At 37.8% G+C, this 23,947-nt stretch overlaps 4 protein-coding genes across 6 annotated transcripts; 2 read left to right on the plus strand and 2 right to left on the minus strand.

The window, feature by feature from the left end:
* Nucleotides 1-1,211: 1,211 nt before the first annotated feature.
* On the minus strand, nucleotides 1,212-5,296 carry serping1 (serpin peptidase inhibitor, clade G (C1 inhibitor), member 1). Its single transcript, XM_026360912.1, has 11 exons — nucleotides 5,153-5,296; nucleotides 4,759-4,806; nucleotides 4,517-4,625; nucleotides 4,269-4,418; nucleotides 3,832-4,113; nucleotides 3,525-3,740; nucleotides 3,002-3,145; nucleotides 2,659-2,862; nucleotides 2,431-2,570; nucleotides 1,910-2,132; nucleotides 1,212-1,750 (listed from the first exon to the last, which is right to left on the minus strand). The coding sequence occupies exons 1-11, from the start codon at nucleotides 5,183-5,185 to the stop codon at nucleotides 1,491-1,493; spliced, it is 1,809 nt and encodes a 602-aa protein (XP_026216697.1). The 5' UTR covers nucleotides 5,186-5,296; the 3' UTR covers nucleotides 1,212-1,490.
* Nucleotides 5,297-5,432: 136 nt separating this feature from the next.
* On the plus strand, nucleotides 5,433-11,450 carry tmem134 (transmembrane protein 134). Of its 3 annotated transcripts, none has more exons than XM_026360936.1 (8): nucleotides 5,433-5,495; nucleotides 7,241-7,485; nucleotides 7,575-7,642; nucleotides 7,749-7,835; nucleotides 7,926-8,002; nucleotides 8,243-8,287; nucleotides 10,184-10,237; nucleotides 10,328-11,450. In XM_026360936.1, the coding sequence occupies exons 2-8, from the start codon at nucleotides 7,285-7,287 to the stop codon at nucleotides 10,408-10,410; spliced, it is 615 nt and encodes a 204-aa protein (XP_026216721.1). In that variant the 5' UTR covers nucleotides 5,433-5,495; nucleotides 7,241-7,284; the 3' UTR covers nucleotides 10,411-11,450. The 3 variants fall into 3 exon arrangements, with proteins under 3 accessions (XP_026216721.1, XP_026216722.1, XP_026216720.1); XM_026360937.1 differs by lacking the exon at nucleotides 5,433-5,495 and adding an exon at nucleotides 6,580-6,771 and having other exon boundaries at nucleotides 7,203-7,485; XM_026360935.1 differs by lacking the exon at nucleotides 5,433-5,495 and adding an exon at nucleotides 6,580-6,771.
* Nucleotides 11,451-11,851: 401 nt separating this feature from the next.
* On the plus strand, nucleotides 11,852-18,722 carry aip (aryl hydrocarbon receptor interacting protein). The gene is made up of 7 exons (XM_026360002.1): nucleotides 11,852-11,991; nucleotides 12,516-12,698; nucleotides 12,788-12,976; nucleotides 14,134-14,310; nucleotides 14,458-14,599; nucleotides 17,301-17,524; nucleotides 17,662-18,722. The coding sequence occupies exons 1-7, from the start codon at nucleotides 11,893-11,895 to the stop codon at nucleotides 17,665-17,667; spliced, it is 1,020 nt and encodes a 339-aa protein (XP_026215787.1). The 5' UTR covers nucleotides 11,852-11,892; the 3' UTR covers nucleotides 17,668-18,722.
* A 273-nt stretch (nucleotides 18,723-18,995) lies between these two features.
* cdk2ap2 (cyclin-dependent kinase 2 associated protein 2) lies at nucleotides 18,996-23,780 on the minus strand. The gene is made up of 5 exons (XM_026360003.1): nucleotides 23,713-23,780; nucleotides 21,886-22,041; nucleotides 21,375-21,466; nucleotides 19,763-19,883; nucleotides 18,996-19,639 (listed from the first exon to the last, which is right to left on the minus strand). Exons 2-5 carry the CDS (start codon nucleotides 21,938-21,940, stop codon nucleotides 19,572-19,574), a joined length of 336 nt encoding a protein of 111 aa, XP_026215788.1. The 5' UTR covers nucleotides 21,941-22,041; nucleotides 23,713-23,780; the 3' UTR covers nucleotides 18,996-19,571.
* Nucleotides 23,781-23,947: the final 167 nt, after the last annotated feature.

Consider the following 23,947-nt stretch of genomic DNA (forward strand, 5'->3'; position numbering starts at 1 on the left):
TGCATGTGTATTATGTGTTTCAGTGAATATCTCTGCATATTGATGGTGTATGTGGGCTCAGTTGTTGCTGAATTGTCTAAATGTACTTCCCTCGGTTTCCGTAACACTACTGCTCTGGCCATACACCGATTGACAATAGCACACGCGCAGTCGGTCAGTGGCCTCTGGGAGTTTTCTAACTGTTGAATCGATCCGGCTGCTCATATTCTTGGTGTCCTTTGACAACCTTGTGAATGTCTCATCGCTGACTGCAAAAAAATACATCCTTCAGTGGTGAATTAGGTTTTGACCAAAAGGGCTTGGGCATTATAAAAGCTTGGAACTAAACTATGTGTTGTAATTTAAGCTTAAATACGTTTTCAGTTCAACCAACTTTTACAGGAGACTGGGTTTAATCTGTACTTTCTCTATGCACATCAAAATTCCCAGCACGTCAGCAGAGAGATAATCAAACCAAAACAACATTATCATGTTATCCAAGCATCGAATATGCATTTCTGGGAAATCTCTGTTTGTTTCGGGGTTAGGATGGGTGACAGTGATCTAATAGAGTTCCGATTTCTGGCTGGATGGTTGCTTATTCCTGTCTCTGGATCTGCTGGTTTTGTTTACAGTCACCAAATTTTCTGACTCTTGTCTATTGACCCTGCTTTGCTTATGTAATCATTTTAACTGCAATACATCTGCATGTTTAGCATGTCACCATCAGCTTGTGTAATCGAGTGCAACCTTTGCTGATCATTCTGAATGCTGTTCAACGTCTACGCCATCAGTTCAGTCTGTTACCACTGGTGTGTATTTGGTTTGTTTTTGTTTTTGTTTGTTTTTTTGTTTTTTTTTTTGTGAATATGATGATTCAGGGTAATTTTTTTCTCAGCTGCTTTGCTTTGCCAAGCAAGCCATTGCTTTAAAAACAAAAAAACCTTTATTGTCACAGATTTTGACACTTGTCTTCCTTAAATTGATATCAGTGGTAATGATGCAGGAGGGCTGAGATGGGAACGAGATGGGAATTCACTACTGCAGTCCCTGTGTATTCGCTGTCAATGTCAATCACACAGTATGGCTGCCATCCTGTGGTGGGTTTATGTGACTACTTCGCAAAATAAATTGAAGTTGTTTCAGTGGTCGTCTGTCTGTTTTTTTGAATGACGTGTGCTCCACGTGTTTGTGTGCTTGTTTGTCCAAACATATAAGACAGGACGCATATGTATTGTGTATATTTGTGTTTATTTATCATCATCTTTTGAAAGCAATTCGCATCCAAGCCAGGATATGTCATTGTATAAGTGTCAGTGCTCACATTTGTGACCACTTGAAGCAATACTGATGTTCAGCTTATACTGGTCACAGTTTGTAGCAACTGTATTTTCAGAGCAAGCAGAGTAACACAAAGAATTGATTTGAGTTTCAGTTGTATCAGGCAGCATATATTTTCTTTCCTAATCATGCGCTTCTGTTACATTTCCACACTTGATTTGTGTCTGCCCCTACTTTCTCTCTAATGGGTCAATCACTCTGCCGATGAAGAGCGGCACGTTGCCCTGGTCACTCCACAGCAGCAAGATGAAAGGCCGCAGGGCAGAGAAGGAAGGGAAGGAGCGAGAGAACGTCAAACTGGTGACAGAACCGGCCTCCACTCCCTTTTCTGTGAGCTCAAGCAAGGCTCTGTGTCTGGCATCGTCCAGAAACACCTTGTCTTCGGAGTAGAGGCCACACAGGTTGGCACCCTCATAGAGTGACGACAGCCCTGTTTGGGGAAAAGAGAGAGAAATCCAAAACGATGATCATGATTATATTTGTGGTTATTTCATAAATCTGCTGTCTTATTACATAAGCTGAAAGCACGGCTGATAAAATATAACGTGGTGAGAATTAGAATTTCACAGAAAGAAAAGATGAAGCAAACCTAATTTTTTCATGAGTACATTCATGTCTGGCTGGACGTCCAGTTTGATTTGGGGCAGAGTGACCTCAACATGCTGAGGACTTGCTGTTTTCATTAGTTGTATCATTTGACGCACAGCCGTGTCCGTCATCCTCTGCTCCACATACCGGAGGTCCTCTAACTTGTTGTGGCGAGGCAGTATGATGTAAAGACTGCTGTCGCCCGAGAGAGCAAACCTCGCCACCTGCAAAATAAAAAATCCAGGTGTTATCAAAGTCATTGGATTGGAGACATTGGATCTAAGGCTGATACTTCATTCGCCAAGATTCCTATTTATTTTATAATGTACAAAATATAAATAGTAAAACACAATTTAATAGAAATGCATTCTGTTTATACAATTATTAACTAATTAATATTAATTGTCTTAAGGTATAAACATGCTCCGAGTTTTGGTTCTAAAGGGCAGTGCACTTTACACTCTGCAAACCACTGCTGTATGTGAATGGGTGCTTTAAGCTGGGTGTTGGTGCTTTTGTTACCTGTGCCTTCAGCTCAACAACATGCTCCATGGTCGCCAGGTATTTTGAGTGATAGAGGACTGACACCCTTACTATGTCACCATTCAGTTTTACGAATTGTCCTTTTTTTTGTTTCAGGTCAAGCTTGACTTTCCACTGACCTGACATACACACATATAACATTTATTAGCTTTCACTATTTCCACATGTTCACAGACACACTTAGGCACACACATAGACTCTACTGACCACTAAAGGAGACAGCGTTGAGCAGCATCAGCTGTGTATTGGATGATATGGAGTCAACCAAGTGTGTGATCTTATTTTTGGTTTTATTTGCCACCCAGCTGTTGATCATTGCTGTGTTTTCCTCACTGTTTTCCAGCAGCCTTGTAGGCTCTGCGTCATAAAACTGAATGGACTGGTCAATAAAGGACTCACTCAGGTTCATTACTGAAGGAAAGAGAAAAAAAGACAAACACAATGAGTTACAAAGATTTCAATAGTTTGCTATGCATGCAGTGTTTCTGTTTGAATGCGTTCCTCTGTATGTAGAGGCTATTTAGTGTGTACCACACAGTGATTTTTATACGTGGGTTAAAGTAGATCTGAGAAGCCATCTGCAAGGAGCTGGACAATTTCTCTCTCAGCTTCTTCATCTGGAAGTGAACACAGTGGAAGTTGTGAGGCACACACATTGCCCTTTCAATGCTTTTGCGGGTGTTATCCCTTGCACCTGAAGGTAACACAACAAAGAGAAGACATTACATAGAAAGAGGACCACTTAGTGGTACAGAAAGATGTAAGATATTTCTGACATTAAATTGGCATGGAAGAAAAATTGCTATGACATTTCAAAGTGAGAAACTAGAGTTATATAACTACAGTTTTCTTCTCTACAGACATATAGTACATAACAGAAAAACTGAATAATATTTTCTGTTAGAATCTTAAAGGCCAAGGTGAAATTATAATGTATCGGAGATACATTTGGTTTTTGGCACAAGTTCACTTTTGCTTTTGTTCTTTTCACGTGACTGATAACAAAAAAACTCAATAGACCAAAAACATAGATAAAAAATAACAAATTTGTACGACATGAGAAAATTGCATACCTAATAATAAATGGGAGAGAGTCGCACTGATGCTGATGGGAGAGAAGAGCAGGTTGTTAAAGGGATACGATTCTCTGAGGTAAGAAAATAACTTCATGGAAAACTCTGTCGTGGATTCCTGCAGTATGGGTTCCGCTGTGCGACTGTTCTCATCCAGGCAGGGCTCCCATGGTGTGGTGAAGTTACTGCATGAGTGAGGTTCCGGTGTAGGAGCAACTGAAAGAAAGTTGAGCAGATGTTAAAAAAGCGACAGCAATGATATAGCAGTAATATAGTAATAATATGTAGAAAGGATTACCAAACCTACCTTCAACAATAAGGTATATGGTGCTCAGCTTCTCTTTCTCAGCAGATTCGCAATGGTAAACTCCAGCATCTTCCAAAGCAACTTCTCTAAGTAGGATGGTCTGATCATGGTCCAATGGATAGAGAAGCTCTATTTTCTTATTATTTTCATCTTCGGTATTCAGTGCCTCATTTGCTTCTTTAATCCAGAGTGCGTTGCTATTGACTTGACTTGTGCTTGGGAAATGGCACGGGAGATGAACATTTTTGCCTTGAATTGCCTTAATGGTATAGCCAACTGATGCTATAAGAAGAGACACAAAGACTTTTAAAGATCATGTAAAATGTACCTATATTATAAATGTGTGTTTTAAATGTACCCAAAATCAAAATGTTTCAATGTGCTTTTGTGTAAATAAAAATGCATGTATGTATGATAAAGAGAGGATTGTATCTTACCAACAACTGTGATGTTGTACATATTTATCAGCTCTGTATTTTCATCCTTCACCAAACACATATACTCGCCCTGGTTGGCAGGAGTTACAGGGGAAATCTTGAGATGAAATCCATCCTTTGAAACTCTAACTGGCTCTTTTATGTCTTTACCTAATTTAAGACAAAGATGAAACTGTAAAAAAATATATAACATTGTACTTTTGCCACACAGTGAGACAAGTAGTGATGGTGACTTAAATATAACAGACCATTAAATTTCCAGGTAATGGCATCTCCAGAAACCTCCTGTTGGAACATGAGACATGGTAGCTCCAAGGTGGAACCAGGTATCACTCGAAGATGTGTGCATGAAGACAGCTAAGCAGAGACAACATTTCAAAAATACAGAGCGGACAATAAAGAAAACTGACATTCAAGGCCTCTTTGGCTTTGAAAAAAATACTGATAATAATTCTGGGCTTCAAATAGTTAAATCTTCAGGTAGGTTTACCTCAAAAATGAGCTGCAGCAAGAGGCAGAGAATGGCCAGTAGACTCATCTACACACAGATCAAAGAGTAAAATGAGATTATCAAGTTAATGGAGTTGTTGTTTTGCAAGGGAGGATTTCAAAATAAATATGGCACAGAGCCGGAAACAAAATCAATATGTGAAGCAATCTGTAAAATATACTGATATCTCCTACAATGAAACCGTTTAAAAACTGTTTGTTTTATTTATTTAATCTGCAATCAGAGATTAATACCACAAAAAAAAAGTTAAAGAAATCAAGGTTAGGTTTAATAACAGTTTAGTAACATTAATGCATAATAAACTGTAAGTGATATTGCTTTGGTTGAGTGATTAAAAATAATAAAAAAAACAAACAACATATTTATAACTTACACCTCTCGAATATCCAGATGTATCCAAATTCATTAATAGCAACACTTTCTATCGGTAATCGTTCTGCCACATCCAACCACTGTTTACTTCATGTACCTCTTCTAACTGCTCGTCAAACTGCAACCAACAAGGACTAATCTATGATTGTTGGTTTAGAGATGTTTGTTTGCACTACACTGGTCTTCTGACTTTCTGGAAATCACATGATTTCACATGTTGGCACCAGGTACTAAGTGGGATGATGTGTGCATTTTGCCTAAATATATTTTACTTTTGTATTGTTAATCTTGACTTGTAGCAGTTGTAGCCCAGAGCGTCTTCATTTTACAGATTCTGGGTTGGGGTGGGTTAACAGTTTCCCTTTGGCTGAGGTTCAGTTGGCATAATAAAATGTTTTTGCCAGGCATGTTTTACATAATTTAAATGTGCTTAATGTTGCATAGTCTACTATATCCAGACATGGGCAAAGTACAAGGAAAATACAAGTCTGTGACAACCCTCTGAAAACTGTATTGCAACATTTGTGGGTAATACAATCACAACATCTTGTAACTTGCTAATAAAGTAGGCTAATGGTGGGTGAAGGTTATACAACTAAACTCCTGTTAAATGTTAAAAGATGCCAAGAGAGATTCAATAATTTATAATTGTAGAAAATTGTATAATAATACATCACGAATTTAATGGATTAAAAAAACAAATTAAAATTGATTAAAGAACACTAACATCATTATTGAATTCTTACAATTTAAGGTGTAACAACTTTAGTTGATTAACCCACTAATAAACACCTATTTCAAATATATGAATGTTTCCATTAAGTGAGTTGTATAAAAACAATGACATTTAATTTATATTAGTCTTTTTACGGAGCATTTGTCTTGTAAATATAGTACATTGACTACAGAATGACCTTCTGAAGTGTCCCAGTCAGAGCCCACACCTCAGCCCAACAGAGATGTTATAGAATGGCATAAAGAGAGATGTTTACACGGGACATCCCAAGAAAAAGGCTCAGCTGAAGTAGTTCTGTGATTCCTGTTGGACGTTGTACAGGACTAATCAAACCTGGTTTGAGGTTCTCACTGCCAGAAGTGGTCCAACCAGTTATTAAAACAGTGTTGCCATTAGGCCTACTCTGTCCAGCCTCATGCTGTATGTTTAATGGGTGTGTTCAATAAAGACATAAAAGATCATGACTGTGTTTTATTAGCTGGTTGATATTTGTGATCTTGGACATCAGAGAGAGATCACAGTTCATGACCAATTTATGCAGAAAGCCCAGGAAACTGCAAACAGACATTAATTTCCCTGCTATATACTGAATCTTTAACTTTATGTAAGTTTGTGGTTCGATCGATAAACCGATCCTCGATTGAGCGGGCTGGCGCCTGACGAGACCTTAGGGCGTAATCAGGCGTGTCCAATCGAGAGCCGGGTGTTGAGAAGAGTAGAGGCTCAAAACTTTTACTTAACCGATTTGTTTTGGGTTTTTTTTTTTACTTACTCGAGATCAAAACAAAGATTTATAGGAAGTAATTGTAGAAATCTGCCGCAGATTATACAAACATGTGACATGTGAAGTCGCCTTTCGCCTCGCTGGAGATTTACTTAAGACAGTAAGTTTTCGTGTGGTCATCTGGTCTTTAACGGAAAGAGCACAAACAATGGCAGAGAGCAACAACAGAGGCAGCTAGCCGCTAGTTTTACTTCACTTAGCTTCGGTCTGCTCGCTAATGTCGACCAAAATAAGACACTGTGCCTTACTTTTAGCTTTCTTTGGAGTGGTTGACTGTATTATAGGTAGCAGATAATGAGCTCCGTACGTTACGTGTAACGTTACTTAAAACAATTGTAAGAGAAAATGTCATTTTATAATCCCAAGAAGTCAGCTTTTCATTTAGTTACTCCTAAAGTCCACTCCTGTTGCATTGCATGGGAGGATGTTGTAGCCGGGTTTAGAGTTGATAAAATGTTAATGTATACAGTAAATATCAACCCTAAATAATATCCTGACATGTTTTTTTTTTTTTTTTTTTTCTCAACATAGTTAATGTGAGTACCTTGATTTTTACTCTTCACTCACAGTGAACTTCAGGCCACAGGACCTCAGGGTGTAAGAGGCGATCACCATGGCAACACTGTTTAGTATTGATGATGCCTTTGTATTGGAGGGAGATGAGGACGGAGCTGTGTCAGATGGAGAGACAGAGGGGTGGAAGGACAGGGAAGGCGGAGAGATGACATTTGGTCCTCTGACTTTCTCTAAACCTCAGACTCATCCATCGCCAGCTGCTGCCGGCACACCTGAACACAGTAACCTGAAGTACCAGGTACACATACACCTGCTGTGCACAAATACAGCTAGGACTGAGTTGTTTACTCGAAACTGAAACCAATTTATCCTCCGCTGTTTCTTTAGAATCTGGAAAATGAAGACGCTCTGGGCAACAATGGCAATTCCTCTTTCAATAACATCTTCAAAATCAGGTGGGTGCCATATTCAGGACTGTTGATGTGATTTTGTTTTTGTTTTTGCCAGCGTGTTCTTTGAATGTAAGATGAAATATCTATGCTATCTCTGCTCTGTTCACAGTGACCCTGCGACTCTATCTTACTGCAGCTCTCAGTGGTCCTTCAGCACCTTGAGTTCTGTCACACAGCTTTCTGCACACTGCTGCGGGTAAGTTCAAACAACTCAAACACACATACATGCACTCACAAACAGAAAAACAGCCACAAACACAGTTCCATTTAAAAATGTGTCACTCAGGTGGGTGTCTCATCCGCTGGTGAAGAAAAACAGAAGAGTTGTTTTTGCATCATTCCTTCTCCTCATTACTGGAGTCGGTGAGTCTTAAGCATGGGCGTTTTACATGAACAAGCTACTCCAGATAAAATTGCGAGTTCACCGCATCAGCTTTGATCAGTGTTGTGTCAGTCACTGACATGGCAACTTTACAGAGTGAACCTTGTCCCTTTGTTGAGCCACTATTTGTAATAGCTATTTCCCAGAAAATCTGAGTAAATGGGGGGGGGGGAAAGTGTTTAAATAAAATCACTAATATACTTTTCTCTTTGTTTTTTTAGCTCTTATTTTCACAGGTGTTGTCATACAGCTGAATCCAAATGCAGGTAAGGAGAATAAACCATTAATGTCGACTAGTTTTTGATTCCTGTGTGACACAGTAGGTCTGTAAGTCAAAACAAGAACTAATTTAGTCTTTATTAACCTGTATATAATGTGTATGCATTGGATATTTTTAAATGTTTTTTTTTTTTTGTGCATTTAAATGGTGTAATTCAGAACTGAACATTTTATTGGAGACTATGAATGTAAATCCACCCACAAACATAACTTAGCTGCTGTTTTATCTTGTTCCTGTGTTACAATTGCACACACTCTGCTGAAGTGCTGGTGAAGAAGCACCAGTCTTTCAAGGTCAAAGTCCTTTTGATGAGTGTTTGCCAACCTGGAACTCAAAGCCCATCTGTCCCTGGTGTCTTCTAGCTCTTATTTTACAACAGGCAAAAAAGGTTACAGCTGATATAAATATGTGCAGGACATACAGTAGCAAGAAAAAGTAGGTGAATTTAATGGTTTTCTGCATTAATTTGTCATAAAATGTCATCTGATCTTCAAGAGTATTGGCAAACATAATGTGGCTAAAATAATAACGCAAAGCAAATTCTGATCTTTCATGTCTTTATTGAGAACAACCATAAAAGCCACAGTTTGCTCTGCACAAGAAGAATGTGCTTATGTGAGCCATGCCTGGTCACCTGGTCAACTTTCAGAGGATCTATAATCAAAGATTGTTGATTTACATAAAGCTGGAAAGGGTTACAAAGTGATGTCAAAGACTTTAGAAATTCACCAGTTGACAGTTAAAGGCAAACAATCTACAAATGGAGACACTTTGACTGTGGCTACTCTACCAAGAAGTGGGGGTCAGTCAAAATGACCTACGGAGCACAACAAACACTCATCAAAAAGGTAAAGAATCAACCCTGAGAGACAGCCAAAGATTTAAAGGCATCATTGGAACTGGCTAACATCTGTGTTCATGAGTCTACAGTACGTAAAACATTGAACATGCGGCGTGTCTATGGCAGGACATTACTAAGGAAGCCGCTGCTTATTAAAAAGAACATTGCTGCATGCCTGAAGTTTGCCACAAAGCACACTGACACTCCACAGCAGTATTGGCAAAATTATTTCTTCAGGATAATGTGAGAATGTCTGTACGTCAGCTAAAACTCTGTAGATATATCAGGACAATGACTCAAAACACACAACAGAATGGCTTCAGAAAAACAAAATCTGACCTTTGGAGTGGCCAAGTCAGAGCCCAGACCTCAACCCACATGAGATGCTAAAGAGAGATGCTATGGAAAGACTTGAAGAAAGCCACACACGAGACGTCCAAAGAATTACTGGGGCACAAAGAATACTTTTTCCACTATTACTATGAGGTTTTTGTGGTTGTTCTCAATAAAAACATGAAAGATCAGATTTTTTTTTAGTGTTATTGACAAATAACATTGATAATAAAGAACAAAGTGTACAACATAATTTAATATTTTCCCCACTCACTGCAAAATGAGCTTTAAAAGGAGAAATAGTGAAAACCAAGTATGTCCCCTGGCTTGAATTTTAAAAATAAAATAATGGCTATTGTTATTGAAGGGTCTAGTGACGTTTTGGTTCTTACACTTTTTTCTTTATAGTTCAGTTAATAATTTCTGTCATTCCAGTGAATGGGTTTTATCTTTCTTCAGCTTTGACTAAAACCAAATAAAGTTGTAGTAATTATTGTTGGAGATTTATGTGAGGGGCACAGCAATCACTCCCAGAGCCTTGCCTGACTGTACAAACTTGACAATTGTATTGGTCTTCTAATTTAGTTCCTGACAAGAAAGCAAATACGCATTTGTTCTAAAATATCCAACTATTCTTTTAATGTATGGTTATACTGATTAGTATTGTGTTTGTACCCTGGCTTGTAACTAATGAAACTGTAATTACAGGTGTTTCAAGTGCTATTTTCTTTATTCCTGGATTTCTTCTCTTCATCCCTGGAGGTAATCTTTTTTTTTTTTTTTGGCTTTACCACTAAACACAATACTTTTTTGTTTTTTTACATTATGTGTCACTCTTTATATGTTCTGCAGTGTACCATGTGATATACATCAGCTGTGCTGTTCGTGGAAGAAGAGGCTTCAAACTGTTCTACTTACCTTATTTTGAAAAATGAAATTTTATGAGACACTACATTTCCAATACAGTTTGTTATTTTAAAATGAAATCTATGTTGTCACTTGTAACAAAAATGTATTGTCACGTTTTTTTTCTTGTCATTGTCATGACCACTACTAATTGAATCACTCAGTGCCTGGACTGTTTCCACTACATGAACTGACGTTGCTGTACTCAAAAAAGAAGGACATTGGTCTGTGCCTGTGTTTTCTATGTTGTGTGAATAATGACTGTGAAATTACAATAAACCTTTTGTATATTTTAATCTTTATCAGTTAAATTAGTTTTTGTGAGCGTGTTTCTTAATTTGCATGTTGAGCTGTAAGGGAAAATCTATAGAAGGTAATTGTTTTGATTGCACTAAAATTACTTAATTAAAGTGGAGTAGATTTACTTATTTTTTGTTGCTGATTGTACAAATCAAATTTGGATTTGAATTTATGAATCTAAAAGTAAAAGAAACCATGCTTGGGCACAAGAATGGCTAAAATATATTTGACAAAATAATTGATTTAAAGCACTGTGTACTACTTGTATTTGTAATATCGTTAAACAGGTAAAATCACTGACTTGAAATTCAGCTTGTACTTTGATTGAATACAGTCAATTGGCAAAGGTTAACATTTTTGCATTTTGATTCTAAAGTAGAAAGCTCAATTTGGTATGTTAAATGTTTCAGCTTTGTATATGAGCAAAAATTCTTTAAACATGGCTGGCTTGGTGAAAGGAGTCATTAATTTTAGGTGTTGCTTGAATGCAAACATTTAGCTTCTTGCATCAGCAGAAAAGAAATGTCATCCACTCATGACATGCCATTTATAGACATCCTGATCATGTTCTGAAATACCAATTTTAATGTGACAATAAACTCTGCCAGTCTAGATAGAACACGGCATACAGCTCTTTCACATCCGGTCCACCTACGCAGCACTTTCAGATATTTTGCCTACTCTCTGGACTGTGTAGGTGTGTAAAGGCTGCCGCTGAGTGACATCCCACTCTGTTACACCTTAAAGGGCACAACTTTAATAAATCTCATAAAATGCAAATACTTTTTCTCAGGATAACTGTTCTTCAATTGCAGTTTCACACTCATTAATCTAGTCTATCTACTAGGGTAAATTAAATAGACCTTTGAACTTCCTGCACTCACTTTTGCAGTAGCATGACATAAATCACTATAAGTGGAATCACATAAACGTGCAATATTTCTCTCCGAAATGTACCTAAGTAAGATTAACATATTTTTGTGTGTGCCATGAATTAAGACTTCAATAGTCATGCATTATTACGCAAGGTGGTTGAAAGTTTCATATATGTTTCTATCATCATGGTAATTTAATGAGTCTTGCTAAGACTGACCTCTACCGTATGAACACTTGCACAGACAACATATAGGGGGCGCACTGAGGCCCGAGGTGGCAACTCGACGGGCTTCGGCAAACATCGTCAGCTGTCGTAAATCGAGACTCGGCCAAGGATGGAGGAAGAGGCACGCAACCTTCTCGAAGAAGGAATAAGAAAGAAACTGGTCAGTCCTGGTAAAGGAGAGCTGCAGTCCTTTCACAATGGCACAAAGGTAAAACTCCTGTGTCCACAATTCAGTGAATTTTGTTAAGTCCTGTGAGTATGTTTGAGAAAAGCGACGAAGCACGTTAGCTAATGCTATCACCAGTTACATCTTGGCTAACGCATAGGCTCTCGTAAACTGTCAGATAATGTTACAGTAAACGTACTGCTTCTGTTAACATACACCGCTAACAGACACCGGGTTTTTTTCTTTCCTTTGCTTTACTTTGATTAACAACGTTATGTATTTTTATCCGGGCTATTTTTTACCTTTTTCATTAGATGGAAAACAAGGGGCGGGACAGGATGACGTGTATGTGGTCGCTGATTGGTTAAAAAAACAGTGTCAGTCAAATGTTTACGGATGTAGATGGACAGACTATGACGGACTGTTAGTCCACGGTGTAGACGCTCTTCAGACGCCTGTCTGTTAAGTGGCGACTGCCTTTTCGTTTTTGGTACAGGATTTAACTAGTATTTATTGTTTTTATATTATTGTTTTTATTTCCTTCTTGCCTCTTCTGTATCTACTAGGTGATCTTCCACTACCGCACCAGCCTGTGTGATGGCACAGTTCTGGACGACTCCAGGACCATGGGAGGCCGCAGCAAACCCATGGAGCTCATACTGGGCAAGAAATTTAAACTAGCTGTGTGGGAGAGGATCATCATCACCATGAGACAAGGCGAACTTGCAGAATTTACATGTGACACTAAGGTTTGTGAACTGGTCATGATGGATATGACACAATGGCTATCCTGATTCTCCTTAGTGTTGATTATTTCTTCTTTCTTTTCACTCCTTAGCACACAGCACTATACCCACTTGTTTCCCAGTCCCTAAGAAACATCAGTGCTGGTAAAGACCCCCTTGAAGGTCAGAGGCACTGCTGTGGCATTGCCCAGATCCACTCTCACCACTCTTTGGGGCACAAGGACCTGGATCATCTTCAGGCCAATCCACAGCCACTTGTCTTCGCTATTGAGCTGCTAGAGGTGAGGAAGCAGGGGAGTTTTGACAGCATACCTTGAGGAAATATGTTCTTATTTCTCTGAGCCTTTTTATACATTTCATTTGGTTCTAATGAAGAAAATGTAGCTGTATAAGAACTGGCTGAATACAATGTGAGTTGATATTGGATATAAATCTATTTAAGTTACATAGAAACTTAACACACTCACAAAATTACAAATCAAACCATAAACTGGGTATCAGTTCTCGGTAACTGAAAGGTTTTTATGTACACACTGTACCTAAGAACCAGCATTTACCATTACTACCAGTTTAGTAGAATGACCCCCTAGCCAGACACACGTGTGAGAACACTTTCTCATTTAGGTGAAACAAGTGATGGATAAAATGGCAGCTGTGTCAAAGCACTACTACGATTTTTTTTAAGAAAACATCCCCCTAGTGTGTCCATAGACATTGCAAATAGAAAAACGTTGGATAGGAAACAGCGGCTCCACCTGAAGCATTTACAACCCAAGTTCCAATAAGGTTGGCACACTGTGTAAAATCTACATAAAACAGAATGCAGTGATTTTTTTAAATCTCTTAAACTCGTATTTTATTCACAATAGAACATAGATAGCATTTGTTTACATTAGGGAAAATGTACCATTAAAAAAAAAAAAACAATAAGGTAATTTTAAAATTGATGGCTTCAATTCTTGATCTTTATGAATGGCCAATTCTCAAAGAATATGGAATATGACCCATCTTCTTGCAGAAAAGCAAAAAATTGAATGAACAGAACCTATTCTTTTAATTAAAGTGTTTCTTTTTGCCACATAAATAAAAGGATGTTGAAATTAACAGTGTCCTGCTTTACTAAAAATGTACCAAACTAAACTACTACCTTTTGATTGCAAAACCATACATTGTGGACCTTCCCCCCACCACTACAATCAATTTTAGATCAATAGGGAAGTGTGATACCCAGCCCTATTTGTGTTACGTTACAATTGCTGCTGTTTGTGGTATTTACATACATGGGGGTGATAAATGTTATATAATGCAGTAAAGTACAATAGCAATATGTGTTATATGAAAAAATAATTATAAACTTTACTATGCGCTCCTACAGTTTTTTCTCTCCTACAGAGAATGCTGCAGCTGCCACTGATCTCCAGTCTCTTTATCTGCTCAGGTTCTTCCTCCAGGATCGTTCCAGCTGGATGTGTGGGCTATGACAGATGAAGAGAAACTTGAGCTTGTACCTCAGATTCACGAAGAGGGCAACATGCTCTTCAAACAAGGAAAAATTGCAGAGGCGTCAGAGAAATACTACAATGGCATCGCCTGCCTCAAAAATCTACAGATGAAGGTTAGGGGAAAATTACTCCTTTTTAATTTATTGTAATAATTTGTAGTTTTAAAGGGCCATGAATATCAAATTTGTAACTAGTCCATTTGCCATATAGTGTATTTAAGAGTCTGTAACTCTACTGTGTAACTTTGTGTCTTGTATTAGGAGCATCCTGGAGACCAAGCATGGGTAAAGTTGGACCTTATGATCACACCTCTCCTCCTTAACTACTGTCAGTGCAAGTTAGTCCAAGGCCAATACTACGAAGTCATTGAGCACTGCTCATCCTTGGTCTTCAAATACGAGGGTAAGGCATTGTTGATGTCTGAAATCTCTCCTACTTTCCTCTGCGAGTCTTGTTTGCACAAATGTTCCCCACTAACAGCACAAACCTGTCGTCATTCACTTCAGACTGATCAGTGCCACTTGTTCATTAGGAGTTGTGTCCAGTCAACACTGCTAAACCTGCTACATAAAGCTGCTGTGGTAAAGTGAGATTTCAAAAAAGAATTTCAGACTGTAGAGGTTCTAGTCTTGTGAAAAATCAGCAAATGAAAACACAACAGAGTCAACTAGTCATATTAGAAGACTCACAACAGCTAGAAAATGACAAAAGTAGCATAAATTGGCCCATGATGTGTCACAGAAATTAGATGGATTAGTCATGGCACCTAAAGTTAGACTCTAAAAAGTAAAATAAAAATAGCATAAAAACACCACCACTTGCAAATTTAGTTAATAAGTGAAAAAAGAATTCCACAAATTCTCTTAATCTGCTTGTATGTGATGGTTAAAACAAACGTGTTTTTCTTACATGAGGACCACAGTAATTTGTGATTTCAAAAAGGAAATCTTATTTAGATTTAAACCATCGAAAGCCAGTATTAGTATGATGTTGAAATATATTTACAAAAGATCAATGACACCCTAACGGAAAATGCTATGAACCAGGAAAATATTCTAGTGTTTTGCTGTTTTTTATTCAACAGTGAATTCTCTGTGTAAAGAAAGGTGAAAAAATATCTTCCATTTTAACGGCATCGGGTGTCAAGCAAGAAGGGTGACAAAGACAAAAATACAAGTGGTGAGACAGAATAAAGCATTGGACAGCAGGGGGCATGGGTGCACTGGTTTCCCAATGCAGGTTCAAATTAATGAAAACATTTAGAGCCAGAAGACTTATTTTTGTTGCATAACCAGAGCACATTTATGTAAGTGGCTGGAAATGAACAGTTTTGGCAGGTTTTGATTTATCCAGACAGTAAAAGTATTGAACACAAAAATCACTCTGAACTTTAGATTGGCTGTCTGACAAACTACTTCTTAACCCTGCTTTTAAGCACATGATGCCACTTTGCTAATAGTGGCATCATGCAAAGAATTTAATGTCCCCATTATGCTACACAGAGGTTTAATTTAATGATAAAAAAAAAATCCTATTTACAGGAGTCCAGTCAAAACTGATTTCTTAACCTTTTTTCTTAATATTAATGTTGTCAACCAAGCGATTGTTAATGCCAACATTAGTTACTGAAGATTAAAAAAAAATTCATTTCATTTCACAGCCACAACCTTTTTAGAGAAGAAAACATCTTAAACACAGTTTTATTTCTTGAGGGTCTTGGGTGACGCCAATGCTCAAAGAAGGAGAAATAGTATATTCTGTATCTAAATGTAAAACATTGATTGTAACATTTGTGGACATTGTCAAGTACTTAATTTTTTATAGGATATAGGAGTCATTGCCATTTCAAGCTTATTGATGCACTAATGGTGGATAAGAGAGAGATGGTCTGCTCTTATTCATTTTTGATTTTTTTTGTATTTGCTAGCAGCTAATGTCTGAGTCTAGATTCAGACATTTCATTTCACAGTTTTATTAGACAATATAATAAATAACAATAATAATTTTATTTATAAAGCACTCTTCTTAACATATATTACAAAGTGCTTCACATAAGAGAAGGTGGGAAGAGAAGAGAATATGCACTGCCCGCCCCCCCTGCAAAAAAGTCACGACCTAAATTTAACTAACCAAATAGGTAAGAGCCTCTCACTGCATAATTACTGCATGGATGATTATTTTTCCACTGCCAACAAGTTATTTAACCCTAACTGATGCAGAGAGTAGATTCTCATTTCAACAACTATGTTGAAAGACACATCCTGTGGTCATGGAAAAGATGTTAATCTGTTTCAGAAAGGGTCAAATTATTGGCATGAATCAAGCAAAGAAAACATCTGAGGAGATTGATGAAACTACTAAAACTGGGTTAAGAACTGTCCAGTGGAAGAACGTCATGTGGTGTGATAAGTTCAGATTTACCCTTTTCCAGAGTGATGAGTGAATTAGGGTAAGAAGAGGTGGCAGGGCAGCCAGGTGAAATGATGCACCCATCATAACTAGTGCCTACTGTACAAGCCTGTGGGGGCAGTGCTTATGATCTGGGGTTGCTGCAGTTGGTCAGGTCTAAGTCCAGCAACGTTGTGAGTCCAAAGAAGGAGGTCAGCTGACTACCTGGATATACTGAATGACCAGGTTATTATCAATGTTTTTTTTTTTTTTCTTCTCTGATGTCAAAGGGATATTAGACAGGATTCATCTGGCTCAAATTGTTAAAGAGTGATTCAGGGAGCATCATTTTAACAAATCGTTTTCACATGTGGATTGGCCACCACAGAGTCCAGACCTTAACCCAATTGAAAATCTTTGGGATGTGCTAGAGAAGACTTTATGGTGATCCAACAAAATATTGTTGGTAACAGTTTTTTTTTTTTTTTTTGTAGTGTATATTCATGTTATGGTCAAAGTACAATAAAGTAATAGTCTCACAGCAGCTGATGTGGCCAAATAACATTTAACTGTGGCTGGTGTTGGGTTCCTATTTGTTGCTGCTTATCCGCTCACTGCTGAGTTAAATTAGATGTTTCTTTTTAAAAGTTCAGATTTCAGAAAGCATAAGAATTAACCAGTTAAGATTTACTCATTTACTTACTCTCCCTCACAGACAATGTGAAAGCCTACTACAAGCGGGCTAAGGCTCACGCTGCAGTGTGGAATGAGGCGGAGGCGCGAGCAGACTTTGCTAAGGTGTTGCAGCTGGACCCCTCTCTGGGGCCGTCTGTGGCCAAGGAGCTGAAGGCCATGGAGGAGAGGATCCGCGCCAAAGAGAAGGAGGAAAAAAATCGCTACAAAGGCCTCTTCAGCACACCGCCAGCCACTGCCACTACGGTCAGTCCAGTTTGAATTTTGTTAATTGCTTCAATTCCTCTCTTAATTGGCATCAAATTAAATTGAAATGAAAAACTTGTTTGCTAAGATGCAGTGTAAAATTTTTTAAGTATATTGTGTCCTCTTCATCTCGACAGGGCTGAATCAAGACGATGTGGATAAATTCCAAGATGGAGGAGAAACTATAGACACTGCTGGTGTTGTAGTTTTATCTATGATGCTCTCAAGCCAAACTCTATGCCGTCCTGCCCATATCAGTGCACACAGATACATTCTTAGACACTGTCAGGTCATACATACCCACACACACACATCTCAAATATCTATAGCATGGTGCGATTTTGTATTCTGCCTTATTCCTGTAAAGTCCTTCTGTAATTGTAATTCAGCTTTTGATGAGCACATGCTGACGTGATCAGTTTGACTTTAATTAAAAGTCCACAATCCTGCAGAAACCTTAGGTATACTGGCCAGCAGAATCATTAATTGAGTGCATCGTGGTCTTCAGTCTAAGGGCACTTTCAATTCCATTTCTGGCTGAGCTGCTTAAGGTTTCAGAAACATTCTTGGTAAATAACCAGTTCACAGTAATGAGCTGCCTAGATATGTTAACTTTAGCAATGGCTTTCAAATAATTTGCTGCAGAGATTTGTTTTTATTTAATGATGATTTTATGTGTTTGTGGAAAGTCATTTTATAGCAACCGCCAGTATTAGAAACAAGTAGCTCGGCCTTGATTTATTTGAAATATGTGCAGTGTCATTGACTCATCTTTAAAATTGCTCATGATTGCAAACCCAACAAGGACAGATATCCAGCATAAGTGATGCCATGTACTCACATCACACCTCTGCATTGAACCACCAGAAAATCTTTTCCATTTTGGTGACAGTGGAATAAGTATGAGACCATTATCTCCTGGTAAATGTGACATGGAAATTGAGCGACCCGTGTCAATCATTATATAACACATAAGGACCTATGTTTATCTTTGCTTTCTCATATGACCTTATTTCATCTATTGTAATACTAATGTTTCAGTCAAAATGTACTCAAACCCTCAGTATGTCCTTCACTTGTTCAAAAAGAGCTATTCATTACTTATATGAAGCTGTGGGTCATTAGTCCAGGCTGTCTGAAGTGAGATGTTTGAGGTTGCGATTATGTAACTGAATAAATGTGTTTATCTTTGGCTTTACCTCTGTTTTAAATACTGTCCCCTCTTGTATTGTTTTAATATAGATAATGCTGCATCAATTCTATGGAAAACCATATAAAAGGGCAAGTTCAATGTACTAAACAACTTGTGGCAAGTACTTTATAAAATTGCAGCTTTAAAGATCAATAATAAAAATTGTTTACGCTCAGAATATGTGTAATCGCTGAAAAATGACAGTTTGAAAATGAGGAAATCTTGCCTGCTAATTCCATTCAAACAAATTGACTGTTATACAAATGGAAAAAAAACAAATGCTTTTTGTGTTATTTAATTAAGATATACATACCGAACTGCAAAAATCTGGTTTACAAAATTTCCATACTAACAAATTGACAATGTACAGAGTTCTTGGGGACTGAGAATCTAACAGTTTACACTACTACGTACAATGAAAACAAAGCAAGGGTTAATGGAAATGGGGTGCATTCAAGATCTGAAAATATTGAGTGGTTGTACTGTGAAGTTCAGTTTGAACACATAGTATTTCTTTTAAAAGCCAATTTTGGTCAGTTGCCATTATTGAACAGGTAATATTACAAACAGTTCCTGTCCATTTTACTAAGGTTTTTACCCACAGCTGTACTTAAAAAAAGTTGTGGTTAAGTTTGGCCACACCCCTATTTCAAAATAGATACAAAACTGCAAGGTGCAGCCACCAAACGGGTCACAGAAAGTTTGTCATAAACAAAACAGGTGTAGGAGGTGAGGGACATAATTCCCCTATAAAAACCCACCAGGCAAACCGCAAAAGGTGAGAGGATTTAAAAAATGGTTGTAAAACTGACAATGACAACAGGGTGGGGGGGGTGAAGGGACCTTTCCAAAAGGTTATGTGCGGGCGCTTCTTTCCGTCTCTGCAAGACACTCCCTGACCAGTGCACGGGCATGGATTATACCTAGGCAAGACAAATGCAGGGTGCAAATGTGTTAAAAAAATAACAGCTTCACATTAATTCTAATCTTAAGTGGAAAAACAGGTAACTGATAAAAGGTTTTATTTTTGACAAGTCTTCATGTACCTCTCTTTAGCCGCTCCATGGCACTCTTGCTCCCGGCGTATGTAGGCCTGATCTCACGGCTCATCTCTTCAATGACAGAGAGAAGCTCACTGTAGGTGGACCCTTGAGACACTTTGACAGGCTGCAAGAAATGATTGGGGAGGAGGAAAAAAAAAAATCATGACCACTTGTCAGAATTGAAAATTCACATCACAAGCGAAGCAAAAACAAAGTCCATCCATTATCTTCTTAAAGATTGCAGGGGTGCTGAAACCTAGCTGTCATTGGTCAAGAGGCAGGGTACATATATGCTGACATGTAGGGGCAGACCATTTACACTTGGGCAATTTAGAGTCACCCATTAATCTAACTTAACACACATGTTTGGATGGTGAGAGGAAGGCAGAGTACACAGAGAGAACCCACACAGACATGGGGAGAACATGCAAACTTCACACAGAAAGTGACAGTGCTAACCACTACACCACCATGCCACCTAAAAAATGGAATAAAGGGAAAACAATGACAAGTGATTCATTAATCTACCTAACTGTTCCTAACTTTTTTATTCAAATTATTCCAAAAAAAGATGAGAAAAATATGTTTTCCTCACATTATAAGCATTCCAACGAGTCAGCCAACCCCCTTGACTACCTTAATGCTCTCATGCTGCATCTGCTTTCACAATAACAGCACTGTCAATACACATCTGTACTGAGTGCAGATGTAGAGCAGCAATTACAAGAGAAAAACATGTTTCTACTGCAGGTACTTTTCTTCATCATTTTTCAGACAAACTAAATGAGGCAGCACTGTCTGTTCTGTCTAAATTTAGTAACAGAAGTTCAACTTCATTGTTGCATGTTCCAGAACAAACACAGTGAACCCACTTACGCCTACATTTTGATCTTTTGGGTGCATGAGCAAAATTTAAGAAGGCTTGATACTGCCACAGAGTTCAGAAATAAAAAACAGGATCTGTATATATCTGAAAATATAAGTAATCAATCGTCTTTCCAATCACTTGCTTTCCATGGGCCTCACTTTCAGCTCTAGTAAGGATTACTGGTCAGTTAGTAATTTCCTAAAAACTAGTTCGTGGCAGTCACATTGTAGTCATTTATTTTATTCTTAGTGTTGGTCAAGATTTAATCAGTAGAACTCACGTTTTAGTCAATATTAATTTCCTTATTAATGTGGAGAATTAACTTGTATAGGTTTTATTAACTTTCTACCCTGCAGGTACAGGGTAGAAATTGACTCAAGTTGGGCTGGTAGTGGGTGAAATAAAGTATTTTATAAAATAAAAGGAAAAAGTGGAAAAAAAAAATGTTTTTTTTTTTTCCTTATATCTCAACTTTAAGTTGTCTAATTATCATTCCATAAGCAAAGAATGCTACTGACTGATGGCAACTAGATGTATGGACAGATGATCAGAGCAAAATCATTTTCATATACATTAACGTTGTGCCTGCCTGACTAATTTCATCCCGTCTTTACTGACCAAGAGATCAATAAAGACATTCTCAACAGAGAAATACTTTTTTTTACATGAACATTGTCAGCTATTCAATAAAGAAAAGGTTGTTAACACATACTCTTAAACTGTCAAACGTTACTAATGCAGACATACCTGAACGAAGCCCATGGAGGGTGGACCAAAGTCACTGAAAGCTGGCCTGAAGTTGGACGATGAGGGGAGAGATGGAGAGGGCACAGAAGAGCCTGGACAGCAGAAGATAACAGATAAACTGTAACACTCAATAGCTGATAAACAATGAGATGAAAGATGCCACTTGAAACACTCATCTTAAAAAAAGGTATAAGCAATCATTCATTTAAGGATACTTGACATTCATAAGCTAGAGTTACTTTTTTTACATTTCAGATGACTCAGAGCTCTTTATCACTTCTACACCATGGGCACCCACCCATTTCTTTAAAGTTCTCACAGTTAATATAGTGAATATTTTAGGTTTAGCTATGGTCATGTTTACTACCATTGAACAGTAATAGTTATCAGACTGTTAATAGAAATTATTTTTCATGGCCATAGTGTAAATTTTTTTAGATCCATTACATAGAAAAAAGGAAACTGGCAAATGTATGCAAGAGCAATCATGAGCTGTGTTGTGTCAGAATACCTGGAGGAGTGTGGTTGGAGCCAGATGGCGCAGGAGCAATGGGTTTGTAACTCATGGCTATGTCAGCAGTCAGCTCCCTGTACGACGCGCCACTTCCTTCAGTCCCGTCAACCCAGTGTTTATACAGCTTTACAGGTGGTGATGAGCTCCTAGGAGCTGATGTAAAGAACATAAGAAGTATGCTCAATTAAAAATAACACAGTATCAAATACAGTGGCAAGAAAAAAAAATGTGAACCTCTTGGAATTTTTATAGTTTTCTGCAATAATTTGTCATAACATGTGATCCGTTCTTCATCTAAGTCAAGAGTATTAAGAAATATAATGTGTCCAAAGTAATTACACAAAAAAACTAATTCTGACCACATTGTGAGTGAGAAAAGTATGTGAACCCTTTGAATAATTACCTCAAAAAAGGTAAGAGTAAGGTGTTAGCATAGGCTAAGAAAATCTGTTTGGAGACAAAAGCCCGTCTTTTTGAGTATCTTCCACGCAAGTTAGTTACAAGTTAGTTTCCAGGTCAGAAGAAGAGAATAGATTACAATATTCAAGGATGTTAAAAAAGTAGTGTCACGTTTCCCCTCTAAACCTTTCTTCTAATCCTATCAGTCTATATGTGACGTGCTTTTTTTTTTTCTTGTGGCTCGATATGATTGGCTGATGAAGTAACATGTGACGTTTCTCTAAATTGTGGTCACCAGAAGTCACTAACGTAACAACCACTAAAAATATACATACATAAATACATTTCATGTTCAAAATTATGTGTATCTTATTATATGTTTAATTCAACTCAAGGCTGGAAAGAGAGACAAAGTAAACACTGGATAAGATAGTTTGGCCAGTGGCTACTGAAAGAAACTATTTACAATATTATGTCAGTTCAACACACACAGACATAAGTTGGAATCCTATAAAATGATTATATGGACTCTTCTGAAAAAGAAGAATGGAATTGATTGAATGAAATGTACCGATTAGGCTAAATTACCAAAAATGAAAGGAAATTAAAAACATGAACATGACAGAACAGAGAGTGGAGCTATGTTAAAGAATGTGACATTAAAAGCAGGAAGTCGCTTAACGTGCTTGTAATCCCATCAGTCACCTCATGACCCTTCAGCTAAAGGTTGTGACCCACTGAAGTACGCACTCCCTGGGTTGGAAGTCACTGGAGTGCTTTATGTACCTATTATGGCCAGCTACAACATCACATGGCTGGGTACATATCGATGCGTCACTATTAACAACCTAGTTTTATCAGATGGGACACACACAAGACAAAGGGGACAAAATAGCTAGTTTAACTACTTTTGATTATTTTTACTAATACGTATGTGCAATTATTAGGTCGGTAGTTTGAATTCTGCGTGTAATGGAATATTTTGACACGGGTAGTTGTTCCATCACTATGTATACAAAATACTAAATTTACTAATTTCCATTAAGAGTGTGTCCAATTTTCATTCATACCCATGAAATGTCACGTCTCTTAGCTACACCAGACATTAACTATGTTCGGAAATACAAAAGTTTTTCGGAGCCTCGATGTCTGAATGTGATCATGATCATACGGAGCCAAAGGTCCTGAATGAAACAAAAGCTGACGTTAGCTTCAGAGCCAGGTGCCAAGCTAACCACTACTTGGTAACGTTAGCTAGATTAGCTAGCTTTCGCCGGTTAGCATAACAACAAAAACAGAAGGCAGAACAACCGTCCTAATGGAGAGTTGAGATTCTACAACTAGACAGTGAAAGATAGAAAGCTTATCTACACTTGTGATCATTGAGAAGACTACAAACGATTAAAAACAGTAGTATTATTTTACCTTTGTAAGGAGACTCAAAATCCTCCGCTAAACGCGACTCAGAACTCTTCCTCTCTGTGTGCGTCTGCGCAGAAGCGAAGCGTAGTACATCTATGAGTGACGTGCGTCTGCTTTTTTTTTTTTTTTTTGGATCGATGTGATTGGCTGATGAAGTAACGTGTGACGTTTCTTTAAATTGTCGTCACCAGGAGTCACTAACGTAACAACCACTGAAAATATACATACATAAATACAT

This window comes from Anabas testudineus, chromosome 1 (assembly GCF_900324465.2).
Source record: "Anabas testudineus chromosome 1, fAnaTes1.2, whole genome shotgun sequence".
NCBI lineage: Eukaryota > Metazoa > Chordata > Actinopteri > Anabantiformes > Anabantidae > Anabas > Anabas testudineus.

What these genes read in the sequence shown, in the direction of transcription:
- serping1 (XM_026360912.1), bottom strand. Translation starts at nt 5,185, where the DNA reads ATGAATTTGGATACATCTGGATATTCGAGAGGT. An exon ending in CAACGCTGTCTCCTTTAGTG is followed by an intron (nt 2,571 to 2,658) that starts GTCAGTAGAGTC and finishes TGTGTATGTCAG; the next exon opens with GTCAGTGGAAAGTCAAGCTT. An exon ending in TGTACTCATGAAAAAATTAG is followed by an intron (nt 1,751 to 1,909) that starts GTTTGCTTCATC and finishes TTCCCCAAACAG; the next exon opens with GGCTGTCGTCACTCTATGAG.
- tmem134 (XM_026360936.1), top strand. Translation starts at nt 7,285, where the DNA reads ATGGCAACACTGTTTAGTATTGATGATGCCTTTGTATTGGAGGGAGAT. An exon ending in ACAGTAACCTGAAGTACCAG is followed by an intron (nt 7,486 to 7,574) that starts GTACACATACAC and finishes CTGTTTCTTTAG; the next exon opens with AATCTGGAAAATGAAGACGC. An exon ending in CTTTCTGCACACTGCTGCGG is followed by an intron (nt 7,836 to 7,925) that starts GTAAGTTCAAAC and finishes TGTGTCACTCAG; the next exon opens with GTGGGTGTCTCATCCGCTGG.
- aip (XM_026360002.1), top strand. Translation starts at nt 11,893, where the DNA reads ATGGAGGAAGAGGCACGCAACCTTCTCGAAGAAGGAATAAGAAAGAAA. An exon ending in CCTTTCACAATGGCACAAAG is followed by an intron (nt 11,992 to 12,515) that starts GTAAAACTCCTG and finishes TGTATCTACTAG; the next exon opens with GTGATCTTCCACTACCGCAC. An exon ending in CTTGGTCTTCAAATACGAGG is followed by an intron (nt 14,600 to 17,300) that starts GTAAGGCATTGT and finishes TCTCCCTCACAG; the next exon opens with ACAATGTGAAAGCCTACTAC.
- cdk2ap2 (XM_026360003.1), bottom strand. Translation starts at nt 21,940, where the DNA reads ATGAGTTACAAACCCATTGCTCCTGCGCCATCTGGCTCCAACCACACT. An exon ending in CTCCAACCACACTCCTCCAG is followed by an intron (nt 21,467 to 21,885) that starts GTATTCTGACAC and finishes TCTGCTGTCCAG; the next exon opens with GCTCTTCTGTGCCCTCTCCA. An exon ending in CATGGAGCGGCTAAAGAGAG is followed by an intron (nt 19,640 to 19,762) that starts GTACATGAAGAC and finishes TGTCTTGCCTAG; the next exon opens with GTATAATCCATGCCCGTGCA.